Raw genomic sequence first — 17901 nt, 5'->3', positions numbered from 1 at the left:
AATTAAATTTCAATATGTTTAGGTTACGTTTATAATGGAATCGAAACTTATCGAATAAATATTATGAACAATTGAAGCGAGTTCAATAAACATTTTCTACAGCAGAGATTATAAGTTGGTAAAATGGACAAGACTCTCTTCATCTATATTTTAATTAGCTATTATTCAAATTACTGCTATCCAGTGTTGTAATACAACTTTTCTTCGTATTATGTTCCATATATATATCCTTAAATTTTATACAACTTGTGGAGAATATAAATTCATAAAATTGGGTGAAAAATTTGAAACGCTCTGTTCAGGCTAGAAGTTGTTTGCTCGGCACACGAACACCGATCGTATTACTGTGACGATCTACCTAAAGGTCTTAAAAAATTTATATACTTTTTATTATGTTTATAATCAACAATTAATGTATTTCTTTTTAGTTTTCGCAAGCTAAATATTCTAGATAAGTAACTTTGGGAACAGTTTCAGCGTATCGTGCCTACCAATATACACTTTATATATATATAATTCGATCCTAATGCATGCAGGGCATAACAAATTGTACTTAATTTAATACAAAAAAAAAGAAATATTTATATATATAGAAAAAAGTTAATATAGGATTAATTAATGAGAAAAGAAAAAATAAATTGTAGAATGTAAGCCTAGATATTAGGCATTCTTATGTTTGAATGATGTACGTATAGTAGTATTATCTATGATCGAAAGTGTATTGTATGTTTTTTTTGAAAATATAGTAAGTGAATAATAATAATAATAGTAATACACAGTTATATGATGGCCTTATGAGTGTGAGCTAGTTTTGAATGTGAAACTAGATCAATTAGAATCGCGTGTTGTCCGGCATTTTGCGGAAGTAGGCGATTTTATCCTTGGGCACACGATATGCATGCATCCAGCGGCTGCCCTTGCGCAAGGATCCATCGATGCCATCCTTCCACACACCCTGCGGCAGGTAAACTGAAAAATCAAGAAAACGATTGAGTGATTGAATTGAACCAAACCAAACCCACGTTTGTTTTATACATATGGGGAACGGGATAAAAAAAAAACAACTTAACTAATTTTTTCATGACAGAGATTTTAATTTAAAAAATATGTAATTATTTTTTTAAGTTTTTTCTTGAGTTGCGCCTACATTTGTCATCAAGAATACCAAGTTTCATTTTATCGTTTTTTAAAAGGTAATGAATATTTATTTGTAAGTATCCTAAATTCTCTTATACACCGTTTCGAATTAAGGGCAATAATTTTACAGATATATTCATTAGCTTTTAGAAAAAGTAATACTTTTTAAAATTGATTCTTGAGAAATTATGGAATATGCAAGCTTTACTTTGAAAAAGCAATACGAAGATCAAATTTAAAAAAAAATTCTATACCATAGGAAAAAAGTTGTTTTTTATAAAAAAAAGTGGGATTGGCTGCTGCCTAGTGTTATTGATTGATTAAATAATTACAATCAACTAATCATTTAATCAAGCAATTAGTTGATTGAATATTGATTGATTAGTTGATTGAGCATTGACTGATTATAATCAATAATTATTGATGGATTGTTAGGATTGACTGATAAACGATTGATTAAATATGGACTGATTATTCATTGTATGATTGATTGAATATTGACTGGTTATTCATTGATTGAATGCTTGAATTTTGATTATTGATTGACTGATTGATTGATTATTGACTGATTGATTGATTATTAACTGATTGATTGAATATTGACTGATTGATTGAATATTGACTGATTATTGATTGATTGAATGATTGTTAAAATTGACTGATGAATGATTGATTGGTAAAATTGCTTGTTAAGATTGATTGATTTGATTTACCTTCGCGTTCCTCGCGACCCGCATCGAGAATGGGCGCCACAATTAGCTCCTCGCCAACGGAGAACTCATCGCTGACTATGAGACAGGCGGGATCATGTGGATCGAGCATCCAGAGTGGACGCACCAGTGGCAATCCCTCGTTCATGGATGGACTGAGATATTTCTTGAGCAGTGCTATGACCACCGTCTGACGCACCTCCTTCAGCTCCTGGGCAACACGGGTGACCAGTTCGCTGTGATATTCATCCGGCAAATGGCTGAACTGCATGGCGGGCAGAAACGTGGCGAGCTGAAGCCAACGGATGAACAGCTCGGGATCTGGAAGCGGTGGCTGTCCCAGCGAGTAGAACGATATCATTTTGGTGAGCGGACGCTGGAGCAGATAGTCGCCACCAATGGCACCGGGCAGCACAAATGGATATCCAATGACGCCATAGTTGAGCACTGCGGCCAATGTATCCCGTAATCCCTCCCAGGTGCCATTTGCCGGCGGTGTGCTGAGGAATGTCGGTGGCTTGGGCACCACACTGGCCGTGGATACGGCCATGAGACCGACGCTCTCGAGGCTGCTGGTCAGCATGCGGGCATACATGTCCGGATTGTCCAGTGGCTTGCGGCATTGATAATAATGCGGCAGATTGTAGCCGGTACCGAGATCCAGATAGAAACTCTTGACGCCATACTCATCCTTTAGCCGCTGCAGCTTCTCAATCAACCAGGGCACAGATGCATTGTTGGTAATGTCCAACACACCGGCACTGGAGCTACTCTTATATCGGGTCAGTGCCGGAATGCTGCGCTCCGAGTAACGCTCATAGATGAGCAGCTTGCGGGCAACCGCATCCTTAAAGTTGATGCTATCCGTACTGATGAAGGGCTGAATGGTGAAGACGACCTTAAAGCCACGTCTGTGCAGCACATCGATGGTGTCCCGGAGAGTGGGAAAGCGTGCACGATCAACGGTGAAATCACCGATATTCTCCTGCCAGAACTCATTGATCACAATGTGTCCCAGTCCCATGGCAATTGCATTCTCCGAGTAATCACAGATGATCGATTCGTTGAGAGAGTCGCGATTCTCCTGGTTGGGCATCTGCCACACCGGCTCCTCCAGCAGCGAGTGCAGCTCACCAATGTCCTGCTCGGTGAGGCCATCCCACAGGCTCTGCTGTGTCATCAGCATATGCAGACTCCGCATATCCTCCGTCGTACAGATCTTATAGTCCAGCTGTGGCAGCGGCGTCAGGCGATTCACAAAGGTGAAGTCATCGTTGGCCGCTCGCAGGCAGAATTGATTCTCGGTGCGGTTGATGCCCAGCTGGAGAGGCGTACGCTCGCTGACCTGCATGGCCACGCCAATGGAATTGATGAAATACCGCTTGACGGCATTGCCAAACTGATGGACCTTGTTATCACCGCTGGCATAGGGCATGAAATCAAAGTTGGCATAGCTGAGTGACCACTCCTGTCCCTTGGTAATGCCACCACCAAACCACAGTCCATTGTCCCGCTTCAGCTCGTAGCAATCCGTGGGCAACAGTCCGGGTGTCAGCGCTTGCCACTGCAGCGTATAACATCGAAAGACCTTTTTATCCTCAAAGTTCATATGAAGACGGGCGATTCCATTCCATTCGATGCACACGCTTCCATCGTTGCGACGATGATCCTCGAGGCAGTGAAATGGCGCCGAATCGCTGCCCAGTGTGACACCCAAATGACCATGGATCACCTCCTTATCGTCGTGGCTCAGTATACGAAAGATGCGATCCTTCGAGTTGAACTTGATCTTTTGGAAATAGCTCTTTGTCAGCACCTGCTGATGGTAAGCAATGTACGCGTAGCCGATCTGTGTGAGGTAAGCTTATTAATTCCAGTAATATCACTCAAATCAAATCAGTGCTCGATCACTTACCAGAAAGATGATGATGAAGAACATCATGATCACAAAAATCTTTATTTTGTAGTCTTTAGTCTCGCGCTTCTTCTTGCGTATCATCTGTGGAAAGGCCTGTCAAAACAGGCATCGATTAACTTACAATCTTCCAAAAGAAACGTCTTATAGTCTGTTTTCTGATACCTAACTAGTTTCTTTCTCTTCCTTTTTCTCTTCCTCTCTTTTTTTCTCTTCTCTTCTCTTTTCTTTTCTTCCTCCATCTTTTATTTTCTTTCTTCTTTCTCCTCTTTCATTTTCTCTTCTCTTCATATTCTTTTATCTTGTTTTTCTTCTTCTTTTTCCATGTTTTCTTCTTATTATTTTCTTCTTCTTCTTTGTTTATTCTTTCTTCTCTTTTTCTTCTCTTCTAAAACATCTGTTCTTTGTCTATTTATTTTCTTTATTTATTTTTATTCTTTTATTTTCTCTTTCTAATGCTATTTCTTTTTTTCAGCTTCTTTTCTTTTCTTCTGGCTGTTTATCATCTTCTTCATTTATTTTTTGTTTTCTTTGTTATTTCTTTTTTATTTCTTTTACTATGTTCCTGTTCATCATTAATACTCTTTCTTCATCTCTGCCATCTTCCTCTTCATTTTATTCTTTTGCCTTCTTTTTTCCTCTTCTATTCCTTCCTCTTCTTCATCTTCCTCTTCCTTTTCTTCTTCCTCTTCTTCTTCTTCCTCTTCCTTTTCTTCTTCCTCTTCCTCTTCCGCTTCCGCCTTCTCTTCTTCTTCTCCTTCCTCTTTCTCTACCTCCATCCTTTTCTCTTTATCTTTATCTTCCTCTTCCGCTTCGTCTTCCTCTTCCTCTTCTCTTCTCTCACCTGCATCTTCTCGCGCAGCAAGCTGGCCAAGGAGTTAACACTCGTTATTGAGGCCTGGTTGCTTGCCACGCTGTGGGTGTCAAAGTCGCTGGCCAACATCTCCTTGCTGTTGAGCCTCAGGGCGGGCAGAGGGGCGATGGAGGCGCGTCTTCGGCTGCGAAAGCGATCGCTGCAACAAATCAAGAAGATAAGCAATAAAAAATTGAGTGAGTGTCAATCCCATGTCACATATGTCATCTTCTAAGTTGTGAATGTTTATGATCATGATCGTATTTGCTGATTACCGATATTCCTTCTCTTACGATCTTCAGCTATCACAATTCTGACAAGCGTATTACAATTGAGTTATGCGATTCAGATATGACAAGAAAATACCCATTATCAGATGCTCTTCAAAGACAACACTTATTTATGGAAGCCATGACAGACTGTCTTTCTAACTGTCTGTCTTCATATCTTCACTGACAATTTCATAGTAAGATAAGAGTACAAAAATATATAGTTTATATTTTTTATAATTTCAGAACCTTCATACCGACAATATTGTATGTATAAAGAAATCGGAATTAGATTAAATGACTTAAATCTTAAACTTTCTTTAAAATCACCAAAATCAGTTTTGTTTTGTTTATAAACAAGTAGTATCACACTTATATATATGTACTATATGTATGTGTCGCTAAGTCAATCCCAGGCGTCAGATTTCATTCAGATTACGATTAGGCGCAGCTAAGAACTGTTCTTATCACGTTTACCTTTTGGTCTGTATTATCGATTTACAGATACCCTATATTCAAGGTTATCTTATTTCCTTAAATATTCCATACTTTCAACATACCCAAAATCTCACAAATATAAAAATACTACCGTTTCAATTCCAGTATGAAAATAACCAAATTTCAAACTTATTTTGACAAAAAATAAAGCCTTGTTTGTTTTTTAAGTTTAAGCTAGTCAACTATGCAAAATTTAATCAAATATTCATTTTTTTTAAGACAGGGTACAAAAAGTGAAGGTTAAATGGATAATTTTTCATTTAAAAGCAAATAGCCTTGGCTTTATCAGTTACGGGGAAAGGGATCTACCAATTGTGTGACCCATTTCAGCTACATCTTATAAATATAAGCCGTGAAGACGAGGTATATGGAATGAGTATCGCTCTGGTTTATCTTTATGGCTACTTTATGGAAATGCGAAAAGTTCGTGGCACAAAACAGAATCGTTAATGGGTCATAATATACTCGTATGTTACATATGTATGTACATTGTACATGCTCGCCATTAATATAGGCCTTTAAGCGTCGATAAGAGGTGTATAAATACCCACATTATTCATATAAATATAATTATGGGTTTTTATTTATTCGCTTAATTTCTTCCGAGACGCAGATCTCAATGTAAAAAGCGTACGCGATGAGGTCGCAAATAAAATTTGTTTCCACACGAAATTAGCACTTTAATGAATAATACTTAACTCAAAGACAGTGATACCTGTTTCATTTACAAGTACATTTACCTGTTACTATTATTCTTATTTCTATATCAAAATAGAAATGTGCTGACTTTGGGGATGACGAGTCTTGAAGATTTGAGCGCGATTTTTCTCTGTTGTTATCACGCCTAATCACAACTATCTACTGAGTTGGGGCTACTTTAAGATATAAAACCCTGACGTCTCAGATATATACAATAACACACGCCTCACATTATTTTAGTGATATCTCCATACATGTACACATGTACATACATATATACGTACATACATTTATTGTTGCAATCAACAAAGTTTCATGAACAACAGCAACAGCAACAACAACGACAACGACATCGTCACAATGTGTGTCTCTGCTTCAACCTCAGCCTCAGCCTCTGTCTCTCTCTCTGTCTCTGCCTTTGCCTTTCATTTACTTATCAACAACAAGCCAGATTTGCTTTTACCTTCCCGTTCCTTCTCCTTCTCCATCACCACCTCCGCTACCGCATTAATTCGCTTAAACTGCAAAATTACTCACATTATTCTGTATATATATATATATATGTGTGTGTGTGTGCGTGTGCGTGTGTCAAAAGCTTTCTGTCACAACTTTTAAGCAGTTTATCCACCCTCTCCAGGGGTTGAAAGCGCAAGCGCAACAACATTACAAGTGCTGTTAAAGCTCTGTTGGTTATAAGCTCTGTTAGCTCCCATCTCTGTCTACTGCACTGCTCTGTTATTGAAGTTAACAGAGAGCGTTAATGCTCTCTGTTTGAATTATGGGCACTATTATAAGACAGCTCTGTTTAAAATTTATTTATTAATTTATTTAAAACTATGAGCAGTCCACAAAATACACTAGTGGGCATAAGTATTTTGACAAAAGTACGCGGAAAATGTACTCATAATTTAAACTTACTTCATGTACATTTTGGCATTAATAAAAAGGTCATTTGTATTCCGTTTGAATGATACAAAAATTTCCTTAGCGCATTGATACCCTTTGAAATTTTAGAATTTTTGTTAAGTGGTCCTTTATTGACTATTTTCCATGGGCTTAAACAAAAAATGTTTTCATGCAAAAAGTTTCTCCAAACAATTCTAATAGTGACTGCATTTTTCATTCCACAAACTTTTCTCAAAATACTTATGCCCACTAGTGTAATTTAAAATCATATAATAATTAATAAGATATACATTTTTAATGATATTCTCCGACTCACATCAGTTGAACGGAGGCAAGGTAATTGTGAACCTGATGCAGTTATAAGCGAATCAATCTCTAGACTAGCTAAATATAGGGTAGCTAACAGTCGAGTGTCCGCTTGCCTTAGCTGTATAAAATTACAAAATGGCAATTTAAATAAGTAATAAGCTAAACCAATCTACAGCAAGTTAATTACACTTTGAAATGAAATAAACATTATTTTTTGGCTCTGAACTTACACACTCTGCGTTGATCGAACCACTGATCCTAACTAACTGTAACTGAAGCTTCATATAGCTGCATTTAAATGTTTGTAAATTGTTCAACCTGAAGACGCTACGATGCTGGAATGTTGGAAAAGGCACGTTCATAAATATTCACCGTTACACGCTGCCCCTTACCGATTCTCTTGACCACAATTAAATTTGATTCCAAGTGTCGAGTCATAACGTCTCGCTAATGTAGTTTGAACAACAACAACAACAACAATAACTAAATAGCAGCAACTTTAAATTAATTAATTTAATTGCATGCTGAACTTTGGCATGATGCGAGCAATGAATTCGTGTTGAATGCATCACGAGTAGACGGCTTTTAAATACCGAGAAGTCAATTACAGGATATTCAAATGTATAACTCGATTCTACTTTACATGATCGAGTAAAAAGTAATAGACTTTGGGATGCCAGAAATATCCTAAAGATTAAATTTGAATAAAGCTTAAAGATTTTAATGCAATTTTGTTCTAATGATTCTTAATCATAACCTGTACAAATGTTTTTTTTTCTGTGGGCGAAATTATTTTATGCCCATATTAAATTGTTCATTTGCAGCCTAGTTTCTGCATTTTATTTCAACTACTCTCTCTAGTATACAATAGAAACTCTTAAAGTTTTATTTTTAACAAGGCGACCCACGAAATTTTAAAAAAAATTGCTTTAATATTTTCTTGCTTTCTTAAATCAATTAAATTTTTTGCATGCCAAAATTTTAATTCTGCAAATAAATTAACTTAATTTCATGATTTAAGAAATTTTTATTATTTTGTTATTTTACAGTCTTCCCACATGTTTTTCGGGTGAATATTGCATAATCCCTTTAACTCTTGTTCCTTATCAATAAATTTAGAAAAAAATGTGTTTTATGATTTTTTCCAAAGTCGGATATAGCTCCGCAATATTAAATAGTATGAACTGTATGTATTTTTTTCTTCGAACTTAACCTACTAAAATTTTAAAAAGAGGCTGGGTTCGGGATCGGGTTCGCGAAGTAAATAAGAGTACTAACTTAAAATTTTAAAATTTCGAGAAAACACAAAAAGCTGTTGAGCTTTTCTAGGCAGTACAATGAAGAGATCAATTACTGTAAATTTCGAGGAACTATAGCAGATAATGAACTCAACTTTTTTTTTGATGCATCAAAAATGAGAAATTTGGAGTTTTTACTCCTTTGTGTACTTTTATATGTAGATATAGGTATATATCGAATATACATGTATTGTATTATAATATACAGGGTATTTGACAGTTAAACATGAAGATACAAGTACACTGTAACTTTGACTAATTAACACAAAGGTGTCAAGTGGTATTGAAAAGCATAACTGAAGTTCGAATTAAAGCAAAGAAGATGCAACTGAAGGTCATAGAAATAAACAAGGTCCGAAACAATTAAAGACTGCAGTCGGATGGATGACTTACCGATAGACAGGCTTCTTGGCATTGCCGAACTCATCACTGCTGTCATCGTCATCCTTGCCATTATCTTCGCCATTAGTATTGACTGTATCCGGAATCACTGTAACCGCTGTGGGCGTGCCAACACTCGAGGCCGAGATATCATCGACAATCTAATGTAAATAATGTGAATAAAATGAGATTATTGTCGTCATATAATTTAATTGGTCAATATCTTTTGAGGTGGGGCAACGCGGCGTATGCATAATTTTAAGTAAATATGAAAATATAAATGTTTGTAAGTCGCGTGTCATATGATGCTTCCTGCCTTTGTTTGCGGTTATCAGTTTAAAGATGCCAGATGCAAAAAACCAGTTCGATCCAGTCGCAAGCCAATATTGATCGGATCAGATTGGAACGGAGGGCAACAAAGACAATTCAGAATTATGTAGTACCTGCCTTAACCGCAGTTAACTCTAATTTTTCGTCCTGCGGTGTATCCTGTTGTTGTGTCTGCTGCTGCACGCTGTCATTGGGTGAACTCATCGTTGGAAGCACAGTGACAATCCCAGCCGACAGTTACAGTTAACAGTTAACAGTCAACAGTCAACAAACAGATCGCCGACTTCAAAACGTAGTTCGTCTGCTGCCTTTGCCGGCTGCTTGATAATTGCTCGAATATTGTATTAGAAATGTCGGCTTTGCTTGAATTTACTATCTGCGCCTGTGTGTGTGTGGTGTGTGTGTGTGTGTGTGTGAATGTGTGATGGTTTAATCGCTCGACGTTGAGCTTCATAACGACTCCGACTACAAGTACATACGAACTTCTTTATAACGAACTCAACTGAATTCGATTTGTACTTCATAAGCGATATAAATAGATCATTCAATATATACATACGAATATGCACGATGTTATTGTTTTGGCAGCGAACAGAAGAAACGTTCGTCATAGAGTAGCCCGACTGTACTCGTTCTCGAGTGATTAATTACGACGATTCGGCTTCGCATTTCTCACAATTTCATTGAGACGTTTGCAACAGCGCTCGCTCACTTATTAGATTCGAGGGCGGCACAAAAATGTACCGAAAATGTAACACCCTTGCAGATCGCACTGCAGAAAGAACTAATACACATATTCGATTTTCTAATAAAAATAAATAAGTAGTTTCATAAAATTGCATTAAATCGAATTTATCAAAATTATGAGCGTACTTGCTTCAAAAATGTTGGGACTAAAACCGTTTTCGAAACCGCAACCTTTAACCGGTATTAACCGATTCAAATTGGTAACCATAGCTGAAACTCTAAAAAATATTTTTTTATTATACCGATACCGAGAAACCGAAATAACCGATTAGTACCCGATTAATGTATAACGGTTAGTATCGGTTCAGTCAAGCAGTTAATTCAATAAAGTTGTGAAGAGGTAATCATCGTTTTTCAAACTTATTTTGATTTTAAATTTGAATATTTATCTTATCAAACAGATCTTTTCTGAAATCAAAGAGTTCTTTTATTTATTAACGTTCTTATAATATTTCTGCCACTTATTTCTTTTCGCTTTAAGCCGAAATCATGCCGATATTTTGAAACCAAAACATACAAAAGAACAGTAAGCTTTTCGAAACCAATATGCAACGATTTTGAGTAACCAAAAGCTGAAAACCAAATTACAAACATAACCGAAACCCTACCTTAAACCGATATTCGATTCGGTTTGATACCCTTGAGCAAACATAATAAAGTTTTCAATTTTACAATCCAAATATTTATTTTAATAAGCAGATTCGTAAATCTCTATTAAATCGAATTCATTAAAATTATTTAAAAAAAAAAATGTACAATTTATATTTATTGACAATCCATCGAAACGGGACGCATTGAGTAAATGGCTATAATTATTAAAATGTCAGTTATTTCAAGCAAAACAAATTAAAAACAAATTATAGCATAGCACTAAAAAACTTTTGGATTATTTAGGGTCATTGTTTAAGCTTGTTAATTGGCTAAGTATTTATCAACAAAAAAAAACCTAATATGTATTTTTTTTCAAACAAAAATTTGATGAACTGAGTTTAGCTTTGATTACTTAACTTTCTCCGCGCTGCCAACTGCTTAGAAGCTTATAGACATGCGTTGCCAATTGTAAACGAAATCTCTAAGTATTTTGCTGTATTTTCCTATTGCATTTTCTGTTTATTGGCGAATTCGTATATGTTTTATAGATATCATTAATATGCCACATATTTTGTAGAAACTTATTAAACCACTCTCGCAGCACTCGTATCGACTCTCGCTATGAAATTTTGATTTTCATATGTGGCGAGAAATTGGCGTGGCAGACTCATAAATTACTCAGTTCAGTTTACTTTATAATAATTGTGGCCGCCTAGATTTAGCTTTTAATCTAAGCTACTTGCCATAAATTACAGTCTATCGGGTCTTGGACATTATATCCCCTGTTCCCGCTGTACAACATCCGCTTGGTGGCGACCTCAGGTGTAAAATGTTTTATCAGTTTCCAGTGACAAAATCATAGATTTGAATTTTTTAAACCAACTTACAACTGATTACTTAAAAAAAGGGCTGTTTGGCTTTTGGCCTAGTAAACATATATGTTACAAATACAGTGATACTACGTTATATGAATACCCTAAATATAATAAATGTATCGAAGTAGTGTCAATGTCAAACAGACTTGTTAAATTTTAAAGTCTTTTTGATTTTTTTCTAGAAATAGTTTACAAGACAAACGATGATTTTTAAAGCCGCAATAATTAATTTAAAATAACGTTGCTTAAGTTTAGGGATAAGAATATTTGACAGTTGTGTTGCAGTCTCTTTAGGCGTCTAATGTAATTCAAAATTCGTTGCTTACTTTTGGGCTGATCGACGAGAGTTTGAAAGAAGTCAGATAAACTCAAAAGAATAATCTGGACATTGGAAACATGCAATTTTATTTGTTTTAATACATCAAAATGCATTTTGTTGATATGGAAAATTATTAAATTTCCGAAAATCCACGTCCAAATTTTGACTACTTTTTGTACGACAAAAATGAAAACTGTTCTATGAACTACAGTTTCGTAGTTCTAATAATTTGGATTAATTAATCACTCAGTAAGCACAGGGTATCTGCTAGTCGCAACTGCTTCAAACCACGGTAATCATTTTAAATATAAAAAAAAATTATTTTTTTTTAAATAAAGTTATATCCAATGATACTCATTATATCTTTTTCATAACTTCAACTTTTAAAAAATAAGAAAAACATTATAGAGTCTAATAAAGACAGATTAAATGTTATTTTTGTCAAAAGAATTACTTCTTAAACTGTTTGTATTTCCTGACTATTTGCAATTCACATTAATTACATTTGAAGTGTAAACACAGGTGAGAAGCAAGTAAAAGCGCTACAGTCGAGAGCCTCGACTGTAAAATGCCCAGTATTCATAACTTCGACGTCGTTCGATTCATTCACCATAAATGAAATAAATATTTCTAAATAAATCTTCACGAAATAAGATTGCTCCAACTCTTGTAGTCTCTGAGATTATAGTGTCACAGATTCAATAGCCTTTGTTAGCTTTGGGTACTGGGCTAACAACAATAATGGAATTAGAATAGATCGAATGCGTCTCGATAATGATGACGATGATGGGATGATGACATGGTGATGATTTCAATTTTGTTTGGTGAATAATTCCGTTGGCAGTATGGATTAGCCATTATGGAAATCTAATTCGTTGGAATATTTTCTGAACTGTTTATAAAAATTTTGTGTGGTTTTAAGTTGCTTCTAACTGAAATTTAATAAGCGTTCATATTTTGGTAGACTACACACACATATACACATACACACGCTATTGTACGGTGCACAGATAACACTTAATGAGCGTTTTATTACTACTTATTATCATTTTTATATACTTTTTAAATGATGTTGAACACTTTGGTGAATGCAAACTCGTTTCCACGTTCAAAAATTGGGTATTCAGTTCAACAGAAAAATGAAAAAAATAAAAGTGAGAATACTCACACTTTCCGTTTGACTCTCCTCATGCAGCGCCTCCTGTGCCTGCATCTGATGCCGCAGACGCAGTGCCTCCAAGTCGAGCGAATTGATACCCGATGGCAGCGAGATGGAATTACGCCGCAGTCCGGGACCAAAGTGTTCCCGATTCCGTTCGCCGGCCATTGACATTGGCGGAGGTGTTGTAGGAGTTGAGGTTGTTGAATCCAGCGATACGATCTCCGACTCAGTTGGCAGTTCATTGATCACAAGCAGATGTGGCAAGTCCACGTTGCGTCGCTGCCCCAGCGATGGCTTACGTGTTAGCCGCGCCTCTGGATCGGACTTGAGCAGCTGCAACTGTTCCTCATCCTCATTCTCAGCCTCATCCTCGTCTTGGTCATCCACATAGGGCAACTCTAGCGTATTATCGTGCTCTCCGTTAAGCACCTGCGCTGCCAAAAGCGACGGCTTTGGCTGTGGCTGTGGCTGTGGCTGTGGCATTCTGTTGCCGGGTTTACACGTTACTTGTTTTCACAATGTTTACACGATGGACGACGAGCACGTGCGCACGCGATTGCGTCCAGGTTGCGACTCGCAGCCAAACCAAAACCAAAACCAAATGCCCCTAGAACCGTCAACAGCTTCGAGAGCGCGACGTTAAGCTCAGCTGAGCACTGCTGGGCGAATGGACGGACACTGGACAGAGGGAGGTGGGGGATCGAAGGCAGGTACTTGCTGTTGGGTTATAAGCCATAAAGCCGCGTCGTCGATTTGCGTTTAATCATAATCGTTGCACTTATCATTATCATCGCATCCACGGTTACCACGATTAAAACCGACACTGATTACGTATGCGACGCGTTGTACGCATCGCTTTTAACTGGGCCGCCAGTTAATTTTGCTTTGTTTGCCAAATAACATTGTTTATTGCTTATTGATTTAGTTAATTAAATTCATTTTATGCCACAAGCAAGGTCTGATCGCTCTGCTTTGTTCACCTAATTAGCCAATATCCCTATCGCTCTTACTCTCTCTCTCTCTCTCTCTCTCTCTGACTCTCTTTTCCCTTATACCTAGTCTCACTATCACATTCGCTGTATTCACGTTCATGGTTTTAAGCTGTTATCAGTAGACATAAAACGCTAAATCGCGCCAATTGATCAAATACAAGCAACAAGCATCAAAGGTTCCCATACTCTACCCGATCGTTCAGACATATACACTTTGTGGATTTGTATAAAAAATCTCCTACATCAAAATAAAAGAAAATTATTCTAAAATTCAAGTTATGTTTAAGCAACCCTTCGTGATGATTTTGTCACTAGCGTGGACTATACTAAAATTAAGTAAAATAAAAAAATTTAATACCATTTAATAATGGTGTACTTTATTGTTTGTTGTTAATGGGTGCCGATTTAACCAACGATCCAAGCCTAACGTCACCTGGACAATGGAAACGAAATATCAAAAAATTTACTTGTTTCTAGTCAATCTAGTCAGCAATCTCATTTTTTAGTTATTTTTAATCTTGAATAAAACTATTTAAAGTAAAAAAAAAATAGATGAGTATAAATAATAACAAAGCTCACAGATTTTATATTTGCCGTGGTCTTATATATATTCCGACTAAGTTTGGTTAAAAACGGATTATTATTTCAGAAACTGCCACAGGAATATTCAGTCAGAATTTTAAGCTTAAGAACGATTTAAACTTAATTTAAGATTCTTAGTGCACAGCAAATTCTTAAATTTTTAAAGATGACAAATTTTTTCAAGTGTACATCGCAGAGTTAAAGCAACAAAATTTCATGAAATTGCTTCAAGTTCGTTTAAGGATTTCGCCCAAATTATCTAGAAGAATGGGATAGTATTAGACATACTTTATCAGGATACAGAATCCTTTAAACAGGAAAAAGTTTTATTTCAATTTTTTTTATACAAATTAATAGTTAAATTTTACCAAATAAAAATTATTATATTTTCTCAACTGATTTCCAATAATATAAATATTATAAAATAAAAATTTGATCTCTTTTTTATAAACGAAGTTAAAAATAACTATGATTTATCGACTAAAAGATAAATAATGATTTTATTATAAAAGTAAGCATATAAATTTTATTTTACAGTATTTGTTTTAAATACTATAAATTAGAAGCTAAAAACTTCAAGGACTATTGGAAATCAGTTGAGAAAATACAATAATTTAATTTGTTCAAATTCGAAGTTTCAATGAAAAATCTTGCAGCTTTGGTTCAGTGTATTCAGTATTCACCATGCGACGGCTCGGAAGCTTCAATTTTTTTTTTATTTTTGTTGAATAATGACATGTGTTAATGATCTACCAACAACACAGTACGACATTACTAGGTCTGCTCTTCTTACCCTTTCCCACTGATTCTCCCCGTCGATCAGCTGATAAGTTGATTAGCGTACCTTTCTATTGATCAATCGAGTGAGTCTATTAAACTAATTTCTAATATTGTGCTAATAAATTCCGTAGCATTTGTGCGCAGTAAATTAAATTGAATTGGATTGGGAATGGATGGAAATATGGATTATGCCTATCGCAAAAGCAGCTGTGACTCACACTAACATAGATACATACACTGTGAAACCTATCGTCTAATTGTCATGCCATACTCGTTGGGTCAACCCTCTCTCCTACTGCTACGTGGTGTGTGAAATTTTAAGTTGCACACAGCTGTTTCAATTGGCATGCATATGTTTATGGCATTTTATTTTGCACATCCAATCGATTCCTAGCATGATAACATCTGACAGCACGACGGTCGCTATACCCTGCAATTGGTTAAAAAAATCGTCTTCGCTCTGATGTCCAATCAACTTATAAATATATTTTTATGTTTCAGTTACCTGACTTTCTTTGTATCCAGTAAATTTTTATTATTTTTTTTAAATTTTAATTTTTCTGAGTATTAATGTATTTAAACTTTTAGCTATAAGAAACTTGGTTGGGTTTGGCAAAAATTACCAAAGTTGCATTGTATCAGTATTGTCAGTTCAATTTCGTTCTCTTTAAATCTGTTGTTGTTTTTTTTAAGTCGAATTGCTGTGGAAAAAGTTGAAAACAGCGTTCATCGAAAGTTCCGGCTTTTTTTAAATGAATTTTTCTTTTTCCCACTATTTTTACCCCAACAAAAATATAGTATATACATTTTTGAGGTAAACCATAACGACGTGATCACCATGCATTGAAAATTACCTGATTCGTGTGGCAAAATAAGTACGCAATCAAAATTTTTGAAAAGGGGGAAAAATGCAATCTTTATTTTTAATAAATTGGTAATTTGTTTAGTTGTTTGTTATATTTTCAGCGCTTCTTCTCATCTCATTTGACTTTTTTTCTACAATTTGTTGCTATTTTGTGTTATTTGATATTATTATTATATGGCCTGAATCCTTTATTGGTGTTATACATATGTTAGCTTGCTTTAAGTTGATTCGCTTTTATTTAAAACATTTTCTTTACATCTGACTCGCTGGCTTGCGGGAGGCTTATTAACTTTTAATACTGACTGTACAGTAGACACTCGATTTGTTAATTGTTGAATTAGGCGCATGTATGTTTATTTATTTTTCATTATTTATTTATATTTATTAAAGATGTAAGAAAACATTTGATATTCAATTTAAGTTGACGCTTTGCTTTTGTTTCAATCGTTTTTAAGGAATGTGATTTCTTTTTAATATATATTTATATATATTTATAAATTTCTTTTTATTAGCATGTTTCATGATTTTGCTTTTCGATTTAATATTAAGAAATAAGTGTATGCTTATGTTGTGGCTGTTGTTGTTTTTGTTGCTTTTGCTTTGTTCAGTTACTTAACGTACACATACAAACACGATTTGATGCCTTTGCTTAAGTATTAGTTAATGTATCAACATTTTTGTTTTTATTTTTTTGTTCATTTGTTTCCGATCTACATATTTCTTTGACAATATCTTCTCTAACAAAACAAATACAAATATGATTAAAAAAAAAATAACTTAGGATGAAATACATAATAAACATATAATATATGGAATATTTATAATTAGTTATATAACTAAAACGTAAAACGTTGCTACAGTAAATGGCCAAAGAGCGTTGCATTGCGTCTAAAATGTAATTTCTCAATCTGTTTTGTTTTTGTTTTTTGTATTTTTGATACAGCTAAAGTAACGCTTTTATAACGTATCCAATAGATACAGATACGTAAGGTTAGTGACATAATTTTGTGGTGGCTTTTTGAGACACAGTTCATATTACACATTACATTTTACATATAACAACGTGCCGTATGGTTGATTAGATAATTTGAATAATTAACTTGGTACAGAATTCAAAGCGTGTCGCACTACAAAGGTTACAACAAATGAATATACAATTACATAAATTGAGAACGAAAAGGAGATAATAGAAAACACAGCAAAAGAGAATAAATATGCTCGTATCATATCATAGTGGTAAATATAATCATAATAATAATTGTGTAAATTGTAAATATCACAAGCAGACGTCACTTGCATCGTTGATAAATGTAAATATATATATGAATGTATGTTTGTATATATGTATGTGTATATTTATTTAGATGTATATATATGCATGTACGTGTATGTATGTATGCGTATAAATAAATTTATGTGTATGCTAAATAGCTGTGTCTGTGTGTTGTTCTGCTTTATAAAGTTTCAATTTTGTTAATATTTTCTATTTCAGTTACACTTCAAATTTGCTGGTGCCTAAGTACAATGGTTGGGTTTGTGTGTGTGTGTGCGTGTGTGATGTATGTGTGTTTCAAGAAGAGCTTTGGCATAGCTCAGATTTTGCCTTTGAACACTAAACTATATTGCCTTCAGCTTTTTAATATACTTAAAAACTGCAGAATATACTAAAATTTCAACATTTAC

At 35.1% G+C, this 17901-nt stretch overlaps 1 protein-coding gene across 5 annotated transcripts; it reads right to left on the bottom strand.

Moving 5' to 3' along the window:
- Positions 1 to 367: 367 nt before the first annotated feature.
- Positions 368 to 13455, bottom strand: LOC117789032 (myogenesis-regulating glycosidase). Of its 5 annotated transcripts, none has more exons than XM_034628033.1 (6): positions 13006 to 13455; positions 8988 to 9136; positions 4607 to 4775; positions 3763 to 3846; positions 1851 to 3696; positions 368 to 969 (listed from the first exon to the last, which is right to left on the bottom strand). In XM_034628033.1, exons 1-6 carry the CDS (start codon positions 13168 to 13170, stop codon positions 833 to 835), a joined length of 2550 nt encoding a protein of 849 aa, XP_034483924.1. In that variant the 5' UTR covers positions 13171 to 13455; the 3' UTR covers positions 368 to 832. The 5 variants fall into 5 exon arrangements, with proteins under 5 accessions (XP_034483924.1, XP_034483914.1, XP_034483932.1 ...); XM_034628023.1 differs by having other exon boundaries at positions 3763 to 3858; positions 13006 to 13453; XM_034628041.1 differs by lacking the exon at positions 13006 to 13455 and adding an exon at positions 9423 to 9607 and having other exon boundaries at positions 3763 to 3858.
- Between the last annotated feature and the right edge of the window lie 4446 nt (positions 13456 to 17901).

The sequence above is a fragment of the Drosophila innubila genome, chromosome X (genome assembly GCF_004354385.1).
Source record: "Drosophila innubila isolate TH190305 chromosome X, UK_Dinn_1.0, whole genome shotgun sequence".
Lineage (NCBI taxonomy): Eukaryota > Metazoa > Arthropoda > Insecta > Diptera > Drosophilidae > Drosophila > Drosophila innubila.
This window is presented reverse-complemented; position numbering and strand designations above follow the sequence as displayed.